At 39.2% G+C, this 17,617-nt stretch overlaps 1 protein-coding gene across 3 annotated transcripts in view; it reads right to left on the bottom strand.

Annotated features, from left to right (window-relative positions):
• LRRC28 (leucine rich repeat containing 28) overlaps window positions 1–17,617 on the bottom strand; it is a 157,364-nt gene that overhangs the window by 51,198 nt on the left and 88,549 nt on the right. For 2 of the 3 annotated variants that reach the window (XM_028122819.2, XM_028122820.2), the window contains exon 6: window positions 7,533–7,739. The exons of the other annotated variant lie outside the window; for it this stretch is intronic. In XM_028122819.2, coding sequence (XP_027978620.1) covers window positions 7,533–7,739 — 207 coding nt within the window. The remainder of the gene's footprint in view (window positions 1–7,532; window positions 7,740–17,617) is intronic. 3 annotated transcript variants of the gene reach the window in all.

Below are 17,617 nucleotides of genomic sequence, written 5' to 3'. Positions count from 1 at the left end.
TGGTTTCCTTCACTGTGCAAAAGCTTTTAGTTTGATATAATCCCATTTGTTTATTTTTGCCTGAGGAGACGGATCAAAAAAAAAAAATCACTAAAACGAATGTCAAAGGGGTTAACTGCCTATGTTTTCTTCTAGGTGTTTTATGCTTTAAGGTCTTATATCTAAGTCTTTAATCCATTCTGAGTTTATTTTCATATATGGTATAAGAAAGTGGTCCAGTTTCATTCTTTCGCATGTTGCTATACAGTTTTCCTAATACCATTTCTTGAAGAGACTATCTTTTCCTCACTGTCTATTCTTGTCCACTTTGTCGAAAATTAACTGACCAGTAAGTGTGGGCTTATTTCTGGGCTTTCTATTCTATTCTATTGATTTATGCATCTGTTTTTGTGCCCGCACCATACTGTTTTGATTACTACAGCTTTGTAACATGGTTTAAAATCAGGTAGCATGATACTTCCAGCTTTGTTCTTTTCTCAGGATTGCTTTGGCTATTTGGGGTCTTTTGTGGTTCCATACAAATTTTAGGGTAATTTTTTCTAGTTCTATGAAAAATGCCATTGGTATTTTGATAGGAATTGTACTGAATCTGTAGGCTGCTTTGGGTGGTATGGACATTAGAACAATATCACATTTGTACCCTTTAAAGAATGAGCAGCAGTTCTCTCTTGTTTTAAACTGGTATTTAAGAAAACGGCTTTTTCGTATTAATCACTTCCTCATCCCCAAATCCTATTCCAAAACTTTAGAGAAAAAATATACTCTAGGTGACTTTTCTCTTCACACATTAGCACAGTACAGTCAATGTTGGCCCATGCTACAGAAGCCATATTAAATAACCATACTAACTTCCTAAGAAAACCTTAAGGCAACAGCAAAGACCCAATGTGATGAAAGAAAAACAAAGCAGAGGTATCATTAAGACAGTGGAAAAGGGTCAGATGAGTAAGCAGCACAAAGACAAATAAACAATTTTTGTTACAAATACTTGCAAGAAGACAGAGTCCAAAAAAGAGCACTGAATATCCATTTTCTTAAAGAAATACAAGAGTCATAACTTTATTCCTGAAACAAGGTCTGCATGGGCTTTAATTAACAGAATAACTCTCACTATTTCCCATTACAATTTTTGAGCCTTGTTTTCAAACCCTTTTTTCCTCCCTGTTCATTATGCCTTTGATTAGAGACGTACCCAACAATCCCCACAGAACACGGAACAGAACATGATTTTAGTGGAATGTTCGGGTCTCTCCTTGGAAAGCAGTCATCATGACTTCTACTCAAACACAGGACTAGTTCCAACCACTGGGATTTCTGATCTGTACTAGAACAAACGTTTTAAGCACGGAGACTTATTTAAGGCTACACAACTTTGCAAATAGTTCCCATTAAACAAAGACCTCAAGGCAGTAGTTCTTCAAACTGCAGATCAAATACATTCATGGTTCAGCAAAGTACAGTTTGCATCTCGAAGTCTGAGATTACAGAATTATTACCTGGTTTCCATCTAGTTTCCATACTGGCTTTGCTTGGACTGAAATATTTTCTTAAAAAATAGGAAAGAGCAATTCTCTTCCTGACTTTCTAAGCTGATACAGAGCAAAATAGAACAAGAAGCAATAGAAAAACCAAGTATAGTTAACATATTTGTGTCTAATACGCCATTTGCAATGAAAGAAGGGACTTCAGCGTAAGTTTTGAAAATGCCTAGAAGCTACTTTCTCAAACTGCACCCTACTTGTTATAAACCATTTTGTTTTTTCTAGACAAGGTATCTAAACCCTATAAAGGAAAAAGCAACTACAACTACTACAGAAAACTGAAGTGACTGCCTGTTATGGGATAAAAGGCCAGTTTTACCTCCCTATCAAAGTCACGGTATATGACCCATAGCAACAATGGAACAGTCACACAGAATAACTCTTCCAGAGAAAATACACACTGCACTACCAGAATCTCCAAGGACCGGCTCTAGGACTGGTTTAGAAACCGAAACAGTTTCCTGTTAGTAGGAAGCTATTCTCCACTAAGTTTTGGCTTCAGTACATGGTAGTTTATGTACTAGAATATTCTATATATCTCAGTGTCATTTGCCAAATGTTCTTCGTTAAGAATTCGTTCACTGTTTTTCTAACAGGCAAAAATTCCACCTGGTGGGGCGCCTGAGTGGCTCCGTCAGTTAAGCGTCTGCCTTCAGCTCAGGTCATATCTCAGGGTCCTGCGATCAGGCCCCACATTGGACTCACTGCTCAGTGGGGAATCTTCTCTCTCTCCCTCTGCCCCTCCCTGTCACCCATGTTCTCTCTCTCTCAAATAAAAATCTTTAAAAAAATTCTACCTTCTCACGTGGGGGTAACTTTTGTCTTCTCATTTTCTTAAACTACAGGAGTTACTGACATTGAGTTTAGATGACACAGCACTTCCTGGGGGCTAACTAAAGGATGCTCTTCCATAGCCAATTTGTGCCTGGGCAACCTCACAGTACTTATATCTATTATTCATCATTAAATAAGTTGTGAACATTACTGAATAATCAGGCTTATTTAATTATACAAGAGAGACCAGGAACACCTGGTAAAAAAGACTTAGAGGAAAAAAACCCTTTCCTTTGTATTTTCCTACCTTTCAGAAGCCCAGAGGTGAGTCACAACTCTGAGAACTATTTAGTATGCAGAACTATATTGAATCAACAACAAATACTCTCATTTCAAAACCTCTAGTAAATATCATAGCATGAGGCTCAAGTGATTAGTTTCCCTCTCCTCCTCACCGATAGTCACCACTGTGGAAAAAGCTTGTTTGTAGACTGATCTGTCACTCAATTATCATGATATCGTTAGAATAGGAGCATTCTTCTTTCTTGATGCATCTCTTCATCTTTAAAAGAATGTCCTCGAAGAGTGTTATGGCTTAGCTAGTCTTACACATTATTTAAGTCACCCTATATATACCTTCTGTAGTTGCTTTCTGAAGATGCTGAAATATGACATTCTTCCCCCCCCCCCCCATGAAGCCAGAGATAAAAACTTGCTTTTCTTCTAAGCCAACCTTCTTTGGTGAGCAACCAAATTCAGTAAGTAACTCCCCAAAATAGGATTCCTACGTTCAATCCCAGGCAGAGATATTATAGCACCCATTTCATAAGCCTTCAAGTTCCTGTACTATGCTCACAGAATCACATTTAAACATAAGAGACTTCTATTTGAAAACTTCAGTTGTGTGTGTGCATGCATGTATACACACAGTATCTCCTAACTACTGTAAAGAGACATCCTTATTTGCTAGGTTTCCAAGAACAGTTCAGTTGTCTGAGGAAAGGCAGTGCCTGCAGCCGCATGCTTCATTTGACTCTGTCCGCCATAGTTCATAGCATTAGACAGCTTTTGTTTATCAGAAAGGAGTTCAAAGAAATGTTTCAAGTGCACAAACTCTGTGGAAAGACAGCTATGGATTTAATTATTTTTCTCCGAAAGATCTAGTTGAACCCCCTTTCCAAAGCCACCCTCGTGGTATTAAAAAACAAAAAGGAAAACAAAAACTCCCACAAAACCGAAAAACAACATGGAGAAGATTGCTGATATTTCTGTCAGATTCATTTTCATCATCTTCACAGATTATCCTGTCTCCAATCTCCCGAAGCCCTCTCTGGCGGTCTCACCCACTTCTTTACAAAGGTTCACGCAGTGTAACAGGGGAGAAAGGCCACTAGTGCTCATATTTGCTTCCTAACCTTGGGCTCCTGCTGTTCTCAAAGAATCAGTCTGAGACCAGGCCTGAGCACTGCTTCAGGCAGCCTGTTTCTTTCTAAGTGGACAATTTTTCTCCTCCTCCTCTTGCTTATATGTCTTTCTCTGGTAAAATCAACCCTTACCCACAGGTCTGTGTCCTGCCAGGGCCAGGAGCCTTGTGAGCTGGGATGGCACCCAGAGGAATGTGAAACTGCTTCTATCTCCTGGGCTCTCTGTGGCCCCAGGCTGGAGAGCTGTGGTCACCTTGATGTTGCGAGGGACCCTCCTCAGAACCCAGAGCAGATCCTCCTGCCTCTTATGCTCTTTGACACCATATCGACCAGTTCACAAAGGAAAATCTCTCCAAACACAGAGGCAAGGTTTTGGGGTTGACAAGACCCCTAGAGACAGAGACCAATCTGCAAGGCTCTACTCACCACTGAACCCCAGTGCTGAAGAAGAGACGCCCACATCCTCGCCCACACCAGCACTTACCACAGGGCACACAGAAGATGCCCCAGCAAATAACTGACTGAGGTGCCAAAGCAGAAGAGCAGCAAGGCAATGTGTCGTGGACTCTACCTTCTACCTAATGATCATTTGTATCACCTTGCACCAGCCACTGCCACGCCTGCCATCTACTGCTGTAGGCATGCAGCATGATACACAAGGTTACTCCTCGGCACTACAAACCAACAGCCATCAAGTTCCTATTGGAATGGCTTCTCTCTTCTCCCAACACCACTGCCACTGCCACCACAGCACATGCTTGGCTGTGTCACTGCTAAAACGACAGGTTAGAAGAGTGGCAAATGACCATGGTAATAAGGAGTCATGGCTGGATGAACTACAGTGAGGTAGGGAGAACAGGTAAGATGAAGGGCATGGAGCCTGGCTGGACCTGAGGCAGGACCCACAGGCTAAAGACTGGTAAACAAGATTCATGTAGTTTAAAAAGTCCGATTGTATACGGGATTCTAGGCAGAACCCGGGCTCTCGAGCTAGATGGCATTCTGGTAAGTGTACCTCTGGACATGAGAACAGGGCTGTGGATCAGAGCCACAGGCAGCATGTAGTCAGTTGCTGATGAATGGTTTAGACTTGAGACAAAGCATATCTGAAAGAAGAAACAAGAAGACAAGAAAAACAAGTTGTGAACAGCACAAAAGTAAGGAATCAGGAACTCCACGGAGGTTGAAGGGGCCAGGCAAAGTAAGAAGAATGGCTAACACCAAGAAAGAACTAGGTAACAGGTCTCTGGCCTAAGCTTTTATAAGATTTTTCTTGTTGTAGAACCTGCTGATGATAGATTAGAAATAAGTAACTGGGAGCACCTGGCTGATGTCCAGAGTGGGTAGGTGAGACAAAGCTATACCCCCTGGCAGACAGACCCTCCTAAGTGAGTAGAGACAGAGACTGAATTGGGCCAACTAGAGTGTCCATACGAGTATTTGAATACAAAATGGCTGCCCAAATTTGACACTGGAGGTGGCTATACAATTAGAAAGATGCTCAGTATGGTTCAGCCCTATTCCTTTTTTCTTTTCTTTCTTATTTTGTTTTTAGAGGAGGGAGAGAGGGGTAGGTGGAGGGGCAGAGAGAGAATCTTAAGCAGGCTCCATGCCCAGCAGAGAGCCTGACGTGGGGCTCGATCTCACAAACCTGAGATCATGACCTGAGCTGAAATCAAGAGTTGGGTGCTTATCCAAATGAGCCACCCAGGCGCCCCAAGTTCAGCCCTATTCCAAATGAGGTCCCTTCGCAGAGGGATCATGCCTGGGATGTGGAGATAGCATGTCAAGGTGGAAAAAATGTGGAGTTTAGAATCAGACAGAGTCTGAAACTCAGTTCTGTCTCTCACTAGCTGTGATTCTGAAACTCAGTTCTGTCTCTCACTAGCTGTGATTCTCTGAATCTCAATTTCCTCATCTGTAAACAGGTTGTCAATAGGTTTTGTAATAACAGGCTCTGTAATGATTAAATTAGAGAGCCTCTGTACCGTGCCTAACAGAATATCTAATTCAATAAATGATTGTTCTTACAAAGAGTTGCAGTAGTATTACTCATGGAGACACTCCTTATAGATGTGGTCAGTAGTAACAACAACAGTAATAAAAATAATTCTATGAACAATAGTATGGGCAACTCCAGACTTAACAAGCGAATCTGTTTCTGGGAACACCTGAGAGTCAAAGCATGGTTGCCTATAATGGGACGTCCAGCTTTACCTTGAATGCTGACGTTAGACCATTGAGTTCTACACCACGCAGATCAAATTGTCACATCCTTTACTTCCCTCCGCCCTCCCTTCCCTGATTCACCAATCAGCACTGACTGCGCCATCCTCGCCATCCCTTGGCAGGGAGTCAGCACTGGTACAGGCAACAGCTCTTAGGAAGTGGGAAACACAAGTTTGGTGGTTACTACAGAGGGTATGAATATGAGGAGGAGGATGGAACTTTTAAAAAAGCAGGATATGATAATCCACAAGTTTTATCTCCTCAGTTGAGTCGTCTGCATTTGTACAGTGCTTCAGAGTTCCTACATACACGCTATCTTATTGGACTTCAAAATAACTCTAAAGTCAACAGGATAAATGTTATTATTTCTGGTTTATGGATAAGGTAAATGAAGCTCAGAGAGGTTTTAGTGATTTACTCCAGGTCATGCACTGTGAGGTGGGGGAACCAGGCTAGAACCTGGATCTCTCAATTTGTAGGTTAGTGCTTGACTGCTGTAATTGTTTTATAACCTGTGGTTAAACCAGCAGGTACTTTTATTTTTTTAATCTATTTATATGTGACATTTTTCTCACTTAAAAGAAAGCTCTGGTTTCTGAGAAATGTAACTTGTTTCTGAAATGGTTTTATTTCATTTTGTTAATTTTATAAGTATAGAATTTAATTATATTTATAGAAAAGTAATCTTTTTAAATTGGATAATTATTTGGTATTATTCAAATTGATTTTCACATTTCCCAGTTATTTTTAGTTGAAAATAATATGTGTACTGTATTATGGTAGAAAATATTTCTTCTCAGGGACTAGTAAATTATTCACTTCACTGCCATCAGGAATAAATTATTCATTAATAAAAAATGCTTTTATGAGTAAAATCATAGGAGGCTTACTATGACAGCTTAGGGTTCTGTGGGGCCTCATATTTTAATTTTTTTAAAATGGCACCTTTGTTTCTTACAAGTTAACAAAATAATTCAATTCTCAGTGAAAATAAATGTATTCTTTTATTAAAATGGGCCTGCCACAGAAACCTACAGTGAATAATATGTTATTTGTTAGCCAGTGTGACATTTCTAGCTCAGCAGGCAGTTCGGCCAATTGTAAAGTTTTTAAAATTGTGTAGTCTGGTTATCTGACAATATTAATCATTAGGATACCCAATACAAATTTTTCTCTGTAGAATTCAACATCTAGACAGGTATCTTTGTACCAGCAGCTGTCCTTTCATATTGCTCAATACCCCCCATCAATTTTACGGTCATATATATATAATATATACACACGTTTTCATTCCTTTTTTAGAGCAAATCATCTCATATTGCCTATATTTTGTCCCTAAACAACATTTATGCACAGATTTCTGTTTTAAAATATGAAATTCCAGACTGAAATAAACTTTGTTAACTGGGACTGATGCTTTGTTCACTATAAAAATGGATTTAGAGAGGCAATTTAGGATAAACAGAAAGAAGGCAACTACCCTATCCTTCCTAGTCAAGGACACAAAGGCTTTCCGTCTTAGTCTTTGGCTTTTTTGCTTTGCCAGATGAATACGATCACTTACCAAGTGGCAAAAATGCGAGACGGTTTCCAGCCATGGAGAGCTCATTGAGGCTGGGCAGGTGGCAGAGATGGCGCGGCACGCACCGTAGACGATTGCGGTCCACGGTGAGGTACTGCAGAGAAAGGCACAGGTGAAGCCTCTCGGGTAAAGTTAGCAAACGATTGGTAGAAATGTCTAGTGTCTGCAGCTCCTTCAAATCGCCAACCTCTACAACCAAAATCAAAATTAAGATAAATCGCATCCTGATTAAATTAAATAAAATGAATCAATACTGTTAACAGTTCAAAACAAATAAAATCAGTAGCTGTAGCAATTTCCACAGACATGAATGCCGAAATATGCAAATAATCCAACAGAGGTAGCTGTCTTTAATTAGCCTGCTGGAATTTTTTTTTTTTAATGGAGAAGAGTGCTCGCCTAGAAAAAGGAGACACAAAGTAGTGAATATGAGCCAGAAGTCTGATACCCCGGTTTCTGATGCTTGATGAATCAAAAGTTGTTGCTAGTGTGGGAAAAGAACAATTATAGTCACTTCCAGGTACCTGGTCTTTGATAATTTTGCGATTTTACCTTCTATCTAAGTAAAGAGTGGGAGCTTTAAAAATAAATTATAGTATCCCACCAAGTGTACCTTGTTTATATGAACTAGACAGAAAAATATCTGGACTGAGAGTTAAGATGTCTTTTGGAAAATTTCACAATGGCGAAGAATATAGTAAGATAAAATTGTTGGTAGGCAATATTTTTTGGATACTGTTGAGCCATATTGTTCTTTTTTTAAAAACCCACTCAAAGTATACACATCTTATGAAGATTTAATTTCATCCAAATGAAGTCCTTCCATTTATACTTTAATATTCCCTTATTAATGCTACCTGTAGTTGTAATCTGTTCCATGGTGACTATAATTATGTCCCTGTATTACACCAAATCACTAAGTCTAAAGGTTGGGAAGTTCTTTACAAGGTACTCCATTCTTTTCAGGAAAAATCACTGCCATGAAGCCTCTCTGAGCCGAGTAAGCTCTGCTAAGCAATCTCTAGGGAATGGACGTTTACTCTGTGAAGATAGTACCATCTACTCAAGGTTCCACAGGAAGCACTGTGTAGGGCAAATCTACTTCTTCCACATTATGGAACTTCTAAGTTGAAGTCCACGGAGGCTGTCTCTTGGCCTTCTCTAATCCTGACCCTGTTCCATGAGCCATTCCCCTCAGGGTAAGGTTTCCCACGTTCTGGCCACTTTACTGCACCCCCTGGGCACATCCCAGTTTGTTCAGGGGTTGGGTTAGTATTAGCAATGTCTTCTCTACCGGACAGACCATCTTCTGCCCTATTGGATGCCCAATTACACAGACTACCTTTTCTTACTGCTACAGACCACGGGTTGGCAAACTAGGGCTCACAGGAGAATCTGGCCTGTGGCCCGCTTCTATACTGTCTGCAAGCTAAGACTGGTTTTTACATTTCTAAAAGGTGGCAAAAAAACAGCAAAAACAAAAACAAAAAAGAATATGTAGCAGAGACCATATGTGGCCTGCAAAGCTTAAAAATACTACCTTGCCATTTACAGAAAAAGTTTGTCAATCTTTGTTAGAGACTGTTACCCAGAGCATTTTTAGTAACTATTTTTAATGAAAGTAATACAAGTGCAAAATGTATTAATTTCTAGTTATTTTTATAATATTATAAGGGATTTGTGCTGGGAAATTCATACTTTATTGCCCAATTTCCCCAATACTGAGCAACATATGCATTTGAATATGGGCAGGAAGGATTCAGGGAACAGTCTGTGATGCTTAATTGGAGTTTTGTTCTATTTGAACCTAACTGATGCACACAGGAGTCAATTTCATTCTTGGTTCCATTAGCACAGTGTTTCATTTAGGTATGCTTGCCAATCTACCTATCTAATTCACACACAAAAAATGCCTCTAATTTGGGATGTGTGGGGTGAGGCAGTTGAGGGAAGAATCATCATGTCCTAGCACTGGATAAAGAGCAACAAGAAACCTTCCTCACCTCGCTTTATAAAGTTACTACAGAAATGAAATGGGACAGAAGTGCGACGAATCAGCTACACACCACGGGGCCAGGTGCAGAGAGAATAAGATAAGGTCTCCACCTTTGAGAATCCCAGTACATATAAGAGACAATGTGTGGGGCACCTGGGTGGCTCAGCTCATGATATCAGGGTCATGAGATCAAGCCCCACCTTGGGCTCTGGGCTCAGTGCAGAGTCTGCTCTGCTTGAGATTCTCTTCCTCTCCCTCTGCCCCTCCCCCAACTCACATGTGATCTCTTGATCTCTCTGTAAAATAAATAAAATCCTAAAAAACAAAAAAAAGATGATGTGTGATAGGAAGGTCAGAGAAAGAAGAGGTAGATGAGGGGTGGGAGAAACTTTTGCAAAATGTACTGGAGAAGACCAGCACTTGAAAAACTGAAAAGGAAAATGGATACAGCCCTGCCAGCAGGGGCTGGGGGTGGGGCTGAAAGATCAGGAAAGGCATGTAAGTGAAAATATAAATGCAGCATGCACAACGGGCTATTTGGAGCCCAACCAGTATCAAAGATGCCCATGGGAGAAGGGTAGGAAATAAGTACCTTATGAAGGCCTTCATGCAGATGTGAGTGATAATGAATTCTGGGTAGAGAGACTTGGACTCACAGCAGTGAGAATATGACATCTCCTGAAGATTCATACAGAATAACAGCACTCTTTTGAAAAAACTAGAATGATGGATATATAAAGCAGCAGTGGAATGGAAGGAGATTCTAGGCTGAGAAAACAAGTAGACATTTGACTAGAACAGAGGCAGTGTGACAAATTTAAAGAATTCCAGAGATATTTTAAGAAAAGCATCAGGGGTACTTGACTAGAAACAGAAAATAGTAAAATAAAAAATGGTCAAAGATAATGTTAGTGCTTCTAGATTATTATACTCTAAGTATGGTGATGCCAATGCTAAAAACTTAATTTTATGAAAAAATTAAAATTATATCAATAATTCTGAATTGCAGTATCTATTAAACCACATATTGAAAGAAATTTGAAAAATCCATTAAAAATCACATGGGAGCAAGCAAAAGAAATTATTTTAATCATTAGTTACAAAATAATTAAATGTGTAAAGAAGTGTTTTGATGTGGTTGCAAAAATTACTAAAGCTTGCAATTGCCCACTACTTATTTTTTTAATAAAGATTTATTTATTTATTTATTTATTTATTTATTTAAAGAAAGTGCAAGCAAGCATGTGAGCAGTCACGAGTGGGAGGAGAGATAGAGGGGAAGGCAGAAGGACAAGGAGACTCTGCGCTGAGCAGAAGCCCTACACAGGGCTCGATCCCAAGACCCTGAGATCATGACCTGAGCCGAAACTAAAAGTCGGGCACTTAACCAACTGAGCCAGCCAGGCGCCCCAACTGCCCACCATTTCAATTCAGCATTGCCTTATTGTATTGTGAGATGGGGAAATAATATGTGATTATAATTCTAAATTTTCCATAACGTGATGATTTACTTTTTACAGTGGTAACAGATCAATATTTCCACTCTGCTTTGGCAGACATGCACACATATTTCAGATACTAAAATTAATAACACTTTTGACCAAAAAGGGGAAACACATAATGTCAGTACCAAAGGTCAAAGTACTGAGGAATGGGAAGGAGAACGAAAAGCTGACATTTCTTACTTCCTATGTGAGATGAATAAAAGCATTTTATTAAATCTGAAACATGCAGGACTGCACATATTAAATGAATGAGTACAACAAAAGGACATTATTCTCAGTAGCTTACTATTTTGGCCTTTTCAATTGTTATAAAAAAACTTAAGCTAACTATTATTCCAATTAAAGTATTGAGTTGAATACTGTCTATAATGTGATTGGAAAATTAATGATTTTGTCAAACTGTGAAAGTATGTGGGAAACAGAGAAATAAAAATTAAATAGCTTCTCAGGTAGACTCAATTAAACATAATTTTCATGACCATTTTACACCAGGCTTCAAATCTAGGACTACATATGACATCTTAACTTCAATAATTTATTAAAAAATATACTTGCTTAAGCTCAGCCAACACAAAAATACATTTTTTTTTCAAATTTTTATTCAAGTTCTAGTTAGATAACATATGCAATGTTGGCTTCAGGAGCAGAATTCAATGATTCATCACCCACATACAACACTCAGTGCTCATTACATCAAGTGCTCTCTTTAATACCCATCCCCCATCTAGCCCATGCCCCACCAACTCCCCTTCAGCACCCCTCTGTTTGTTCTCTAAGAATCTTTTATAGTTTGTTTCCCTCTCTCTTCCTTCCTTTTTTTTTTTTTTTGGTGGGGGTAGTGGAAGCACATTTTTAGAAAGCAATTGAGTCAAAATTTATCTAAGATTCTAACTTAAATACAAAAAAATAGGAAATCAGGGTGCCTGGGTGGCTCAGTTGGTTAAGCGACTGCCTTTGGCTCAGGTCATGATCCTGGAGTCCCGGGATAGAGTCCCACATCGGGCTCCCTGCTCAGCAGGGAGTCTGCTTCTCCCTCTGACCCTCTTCCCTCTCGTGCTATCTCTCATTCTCTCTTTCTCAAATAAATAAAATCTTTAAAAAAAAAATAGGAAATAAGCCTGGGGTAGCAATATATCAGGCAGAAATAAAGAAAGAGAATCCAAAGTGTGGGCTCAAGTTAAAAACTTGAAAACTCTCAGCCAAACGTAAATCTAGCAAAAGTGGTCAAGTCTAAAGATGGCACCAAGGCCAGGACAACCGGATGCTCATTAAGTAACTCTTCCTTCACTCCTGAAAATCCAAGATTCCTTCTTCTATCAGTTCAGTCAGACTAAAAAACTTTTAGCATTTCTCATAGAGCAGGTATGCTGACAACAAATTCTCTTAGTTTTCCTACACTTGGGAGTGTCCTCCTATCATTGTGATTCCTAAAGATTAATTTCATTAGATACAGAATTCTGGGGTGACCATGTTTTCCTCTCAGTAATTTAAAGATGCTGTTCTATTGTCTTCAGCCTCCATGGTGTCCAAGGAAAACTCTACAGCCATTTGAATCATTGTTTCTTTAGGTGCTTTCAAGATTTGTTCTTTAACTTTAGTTGTTAGCAGGTTGATTATGATGTACCTGTAAATGACTTTTTTGAATTTATCCTAGTTGGGGTCAGCTGAGCTTTTTAAGTAAACCCTATACCCAATGTGGGGCCCACAACCCCAGGATCAAGAGTCACATGCTCTACTGATGGAGCCAGCCAGGCCCTCTTAGCTGAGCTTTTTAAATCTATAAATTTATATCTTTCACCAAATTTTCTCAGTTAAGCCATTATGTCTTCAAATATAAGAGTTATTATAACTGAGTAAATATAACAGACTATTTACTTTTCTCCTTTTAAGTGTTTCAAGATATGCATGACTGCTAAAGGCAAAAATCATAGCATTATCTGGTAAGATTTTCAATGTATATAGATGTACTACTTCTGATAAGTATAACACAAAGGTTGGTGGAGGAAAGCAAAAGGAATTTCCAAGTAGATTTTGAAAGATATGTATAATGTAATTTCTAATGGGAAAACTAAAATAAAACACATCTTAAAAAGAGGTAAGCCTAGGGCACCTGGATGGCTCAGTCGGTTGAGTGTCCAACTCTTGATTTCAGCTCAGGTCATGATCTGGGGTCAAGCCCTAAGTCGGGCTCCAAACTCAGCTCACCCCTGCTCTTCCCGCAACTTGTGTGCTCTTTCCCTCTCAAATAAATAAATAAAATCTTCAAAAAATAAATAAAATAAAAAGAGATAAGCCCCAAAAGCCAATAAATTAATTCAAAGAAAATACTAAAATATATTTGAATAATAGCAAGGCAGGAAAGAGGGAATAAAGAGACAAAATTAGAGGCGACAAGCAGAAAACTAATAATAAAACAGTAAGCCTAAATCTAATAAGGTCAACAATAACATTAAAAGCAAATAGCCTGAGGACACCAATTAAAAGAGATTACCAGACTGGATTTAAATAGAAGATCCTAGTATAAAAAGAATCCATTTAAAATATAAATACATGGATACATTAAATATAAAGTGATAAAAACATATGCCAGGCAAACCATAGCCAAAAAAGAAACAAAAAGAAAAGCTGGACCTTCCAGTGATGGAGTGAGGAGGCTGCCAAATCCTCTGCCCAGAAAGTAACTATAAAATTACAGAAAATTGTCAAAAGCAAACATTTCAGTACTCTGGAAACTGACCAAAAGTTTTCAACAAATGGAAAAGCATATATTCATGAAAAACTACGACACTTCCAATCAGAAGAGCAGAAATATGTGACAAGCTCACTTGGGGTGGCTCGCATCCTTCTACCCCACTTGGTTAGTACAACATTTCTAATATGGCAGGGCAGAGTGCAAACAACCAGCAGCTTCACTGCTGGAGGGGGCTGACATGATTTAGAACAAAAGGTGAAAAACCCACACCCGGTACTTAATAATTAGTAAAATCTTGGTTGCAAGTGAAATGAGAGGCTAATGATTTTATGAGGCTAAGGGATGTTCTTGGTTGAGGCAAGGAATGAATTGGGCAGACAGGCCAGAAATTTAACCAGGAGGTATGGGCTATGAAGCAGGAAGATATTTGATAGACTCTCTACATATATCAGACTGAGAGGAAGTCATGAGCAAACACAGGGGAGACCAGAGAGGGCTCAAGCAATTTACAAATTCTAGATCTACAGAGAGCTTGCACACATGGATAGAGGAGAAAAGACAGAGCCTAAGAGAAAAAAAATAGGGTACATCTGAAAACTGCCTAAATGTTAAATGGGCTTCTTAAACCCACACACAGATCTACTGACAGAGGACAGAAGTCATACCTCAAGGTGTTCAACTGCCAAGCTATACAGAAACAGGAATAATTCCTAATAAGCTAGGCTTAAAAATTTAAACAAAAATAAGGAGAAAAAAAAAAAAACCCACAGAGACATCAATGGTCATATACTGTGGAGGAAAAGGATTTCAAATTTTTAGTCCAGGCAAATTACTATGAATATCAAATAAGTAAAAAGAAATAGCAATAATCCTCAGGTAGGGGAAAAAATCAGAATTCGGAGTTACTGCTATTATATTATTTAAAATGTCCATTTAAAAAAATTACAAAACATTCAATAAAACAAGAAAGTGTAATCCATACTCAGGAAAAAAAGGAGTAAATAGAAAATGATTCTAAGTGGATCCAGATGTTGAATTTAGCAGACAATTACCTCAAATCAGCCATAATAAACACACTGAAAGAACTAAAAAGAGTGGCGCCTGGCTGGCTCAGTTGGGTAGAGCATGCAACTCTTGATCTAAGGGTCATGAGTTCAAGGTCCACATTGGGCCTAGGGACGGAAGGAAGGAAGGAAGGAGGGAGGGAGGGAAGGAATGAACGAATGAACTAAAAAGAACAAGTTCAAAGAAGGAAAGTATGATGACAGTGACTCAAAAAAAAAAACCCCCACTAAAAATCAATTACAAGATGAAAACTGGAAAATTCACAAATATGTGGAAATTAAACATGCTACTGAACAGCCAATGAGTCAAAAAAGAAATCAAGTTTTAAAAAATGAAAAACTGAAAATGAAAATACAATATACCAAACCTTATGATACACAGCAAAAGCAGTTCTAAGAGGGAAGTTCATAGCAAATAATGCCTACATCAAGAAACAAGAAAAAACTCAAATACACAAACTTAATTTTATATCTTAAGGAACTAGAAAAAGAACAAATGAAGCCCAAAGTTCATAGAAAGAAGGAAATATTAAAGATCAGAGCATAAATAAATGATATAGAGATTAAAAATAGAAAAGATCAATGAAACTAAGAGCTGGTTCTTTGAAAAGGTAAAGAAAATTGACAAACCTTTGGCTAGATTCACCAAGAAAAAATAGGAGGACTCAAATAAATAGATCAGAAACAAAAGAGACTTACAACTGATACCACAAAACTACAAAAGATCATACAAGACTACTATGAACAATAACATGACAACAAATTTGACAATCCAGAAGAATAATGAACTATCAGAAAGAGAAATTTAAAAAACAATTTCATTTCCAATTGCATAAAAAAGCAAAAACCTAGAAATAAATTTAATCAAGGAGGTCAAAGGCCTGTACACTGAAAACTGTAAGACACTGATGAAAGAAACTGAGGGAGACACAAATAAATGGAAAGATATACTATGCTCATGAATTTAAAGAATATTGTTAAAATGAACATACTAGAGAGGGGAGGAGCAAGATGTCAGAGGAGTAGGAGACCTAAATTTCATATGGTCCCAGGAATTCAGCTAGATAGGTATCAAACCTTTCTGAACACCTACAAACTCAACAGGAGATAGAAGAAAAGAATAGCAGCAACTCTCTGAATAGGAAGCAACCACTTTCTGGAAGGAAGGACATGCGGAGAAGTGAATCTGAGGCGGTATTTGGGAAGCTAGATCGTGGGGGGAGGGAGCCTCTGTCAGCCGACTACCGGCAAGTGATAAAGCAGCGGAGTACAAAATCGGAACTTTTTTTTTAGAAGTTTGCTCCACTGAGGGACGTTGCTCCAGTGGCTAAGCGGGGGGTGGAACCCTCCCTGGGACAGTGTGGTCTCAGGACCCTCGGGGTCACAGAAAGACTGTGGGTGCCCAAGTGCGGCAGAGCTCCCAGGTATCAGAGCAGGGAGACCGCTGCAAAGACGGAGCCCAGGAATGTGCTCGGAGCTTGGGGTTGCCATAAACCATGACCATGGTACAGTTGGGCCACTGCTCTTCCAGCAGGGACCCAACAAGCGGCAGACCCGGGGAGACTCCCCTTTCTTCTTTGGGAGAAGCCATGCAGCAGTGCACCATAGGAATCTGCCGGGTTTGGAGACTCCAAACAGGGTCAGGTGCCAGAGATAGAAATGCTCGGTCACAGGCTGGGTGAGCACGGACTGCAGCCAGAGACTGGGGAGACAGAAGTGATTGACTGCTTTTCTCTGGGGGCTCACTGAGGAGTGCGGCCCCGAGTTCTCGGCTCCTTCAGAGCGGAGAACCCTCCTCAAAATCAATAAAAATAGGTCAACACCCTGACACCTAACAGTAAAACTTACAAAGAGAAAATCCCAAAAGCAGCTCGGGACAAGAGGTCTGTAACCTACAATGGTAGAAACATTCGACTGGCAACAGACCTATCCACAGAGACCTGGCAGGCCAGAAAGGACTGGCATGATATCTTCAGAGCACTAAATGAGAAAAATATGCAGCCAAGAATATCGTATCCAGCTAGGCTGTCATCGAAAATAGAAGGAGAGATAAAAAGCTTCCAGGACAAACAAAAACTAAAGGAATTTGCAAACACAAAACCAGCCCTACAAGAAATATTGAAAGGGGTCCTCTAAGCAAAGAGAGAGCCTAAAAGTAACATAGACCAGAAAGGAACACAGACAATATACAATAACAGTCACCTTACAGGCAATACAATGGCACTAAATTCATATCTTTCAATAGTTACCTTGAATGTAAATGGGCTAAATGTCCCAATCAAAAGACACAGGCTATCAGATTGGATTAAAAAACAAGACCCATCAATATGCTGTCTGCAAGAGACTCATTTTAGACCCAAAGACACCTCCAGATTGAAAGTGAGGGGGTGGAAAACCATTTACCATGCTAATGGACACCAAAAGAAAGCTGGGGTGGCAATCCTTATATCAGACAAATTAGATTTTAAACCGAAGACAATAATAAGAGATGAGGAAGGACACTATATCCTACTTAAAGGGTCTCTCCAACAAGAAGATCTAACAATTGTAAATATCTATGCCCCTAACATGGCAGCAGCCAATTATATAAGCCACTTAATAACAAAATCAAAGAAACACATTGACAACAATATAGTAATAGTAGGGGACTTTAACACCCCCCTGACTGAAATGGACAGATCATCTAAGCAAAAGATCAGCAAGGAAATAAAGACTTTAAATGATACATTGGACCAAATGGACTTCACAGATATATTCAGAACATTCCATCCCAAAGCAACAGAATACACATTCTTCTCTAGTGCCCATGG

The sequence above is a fragment of the Eumetopias jubatus genome, unplaced genomic scaffold, assembly GCF_037043125.1.
Source record: "Eumetopias jubatus isolate StellerSeaLion01/CBP00866 unplaced genomic scaffold, mEumJub1_p1.0 scaffold_7, whole genome shotgun sequence".
NCBI classification, from domain to species: Eukaryota; Metazoa; Chordata; class Mammalia; order Carnivora; family Otariidae; genus Eumetopias; species Eumetopias jubatus.
This window is presented reverse-complemented; position numbering and strand designations above follow the sequence as displayed.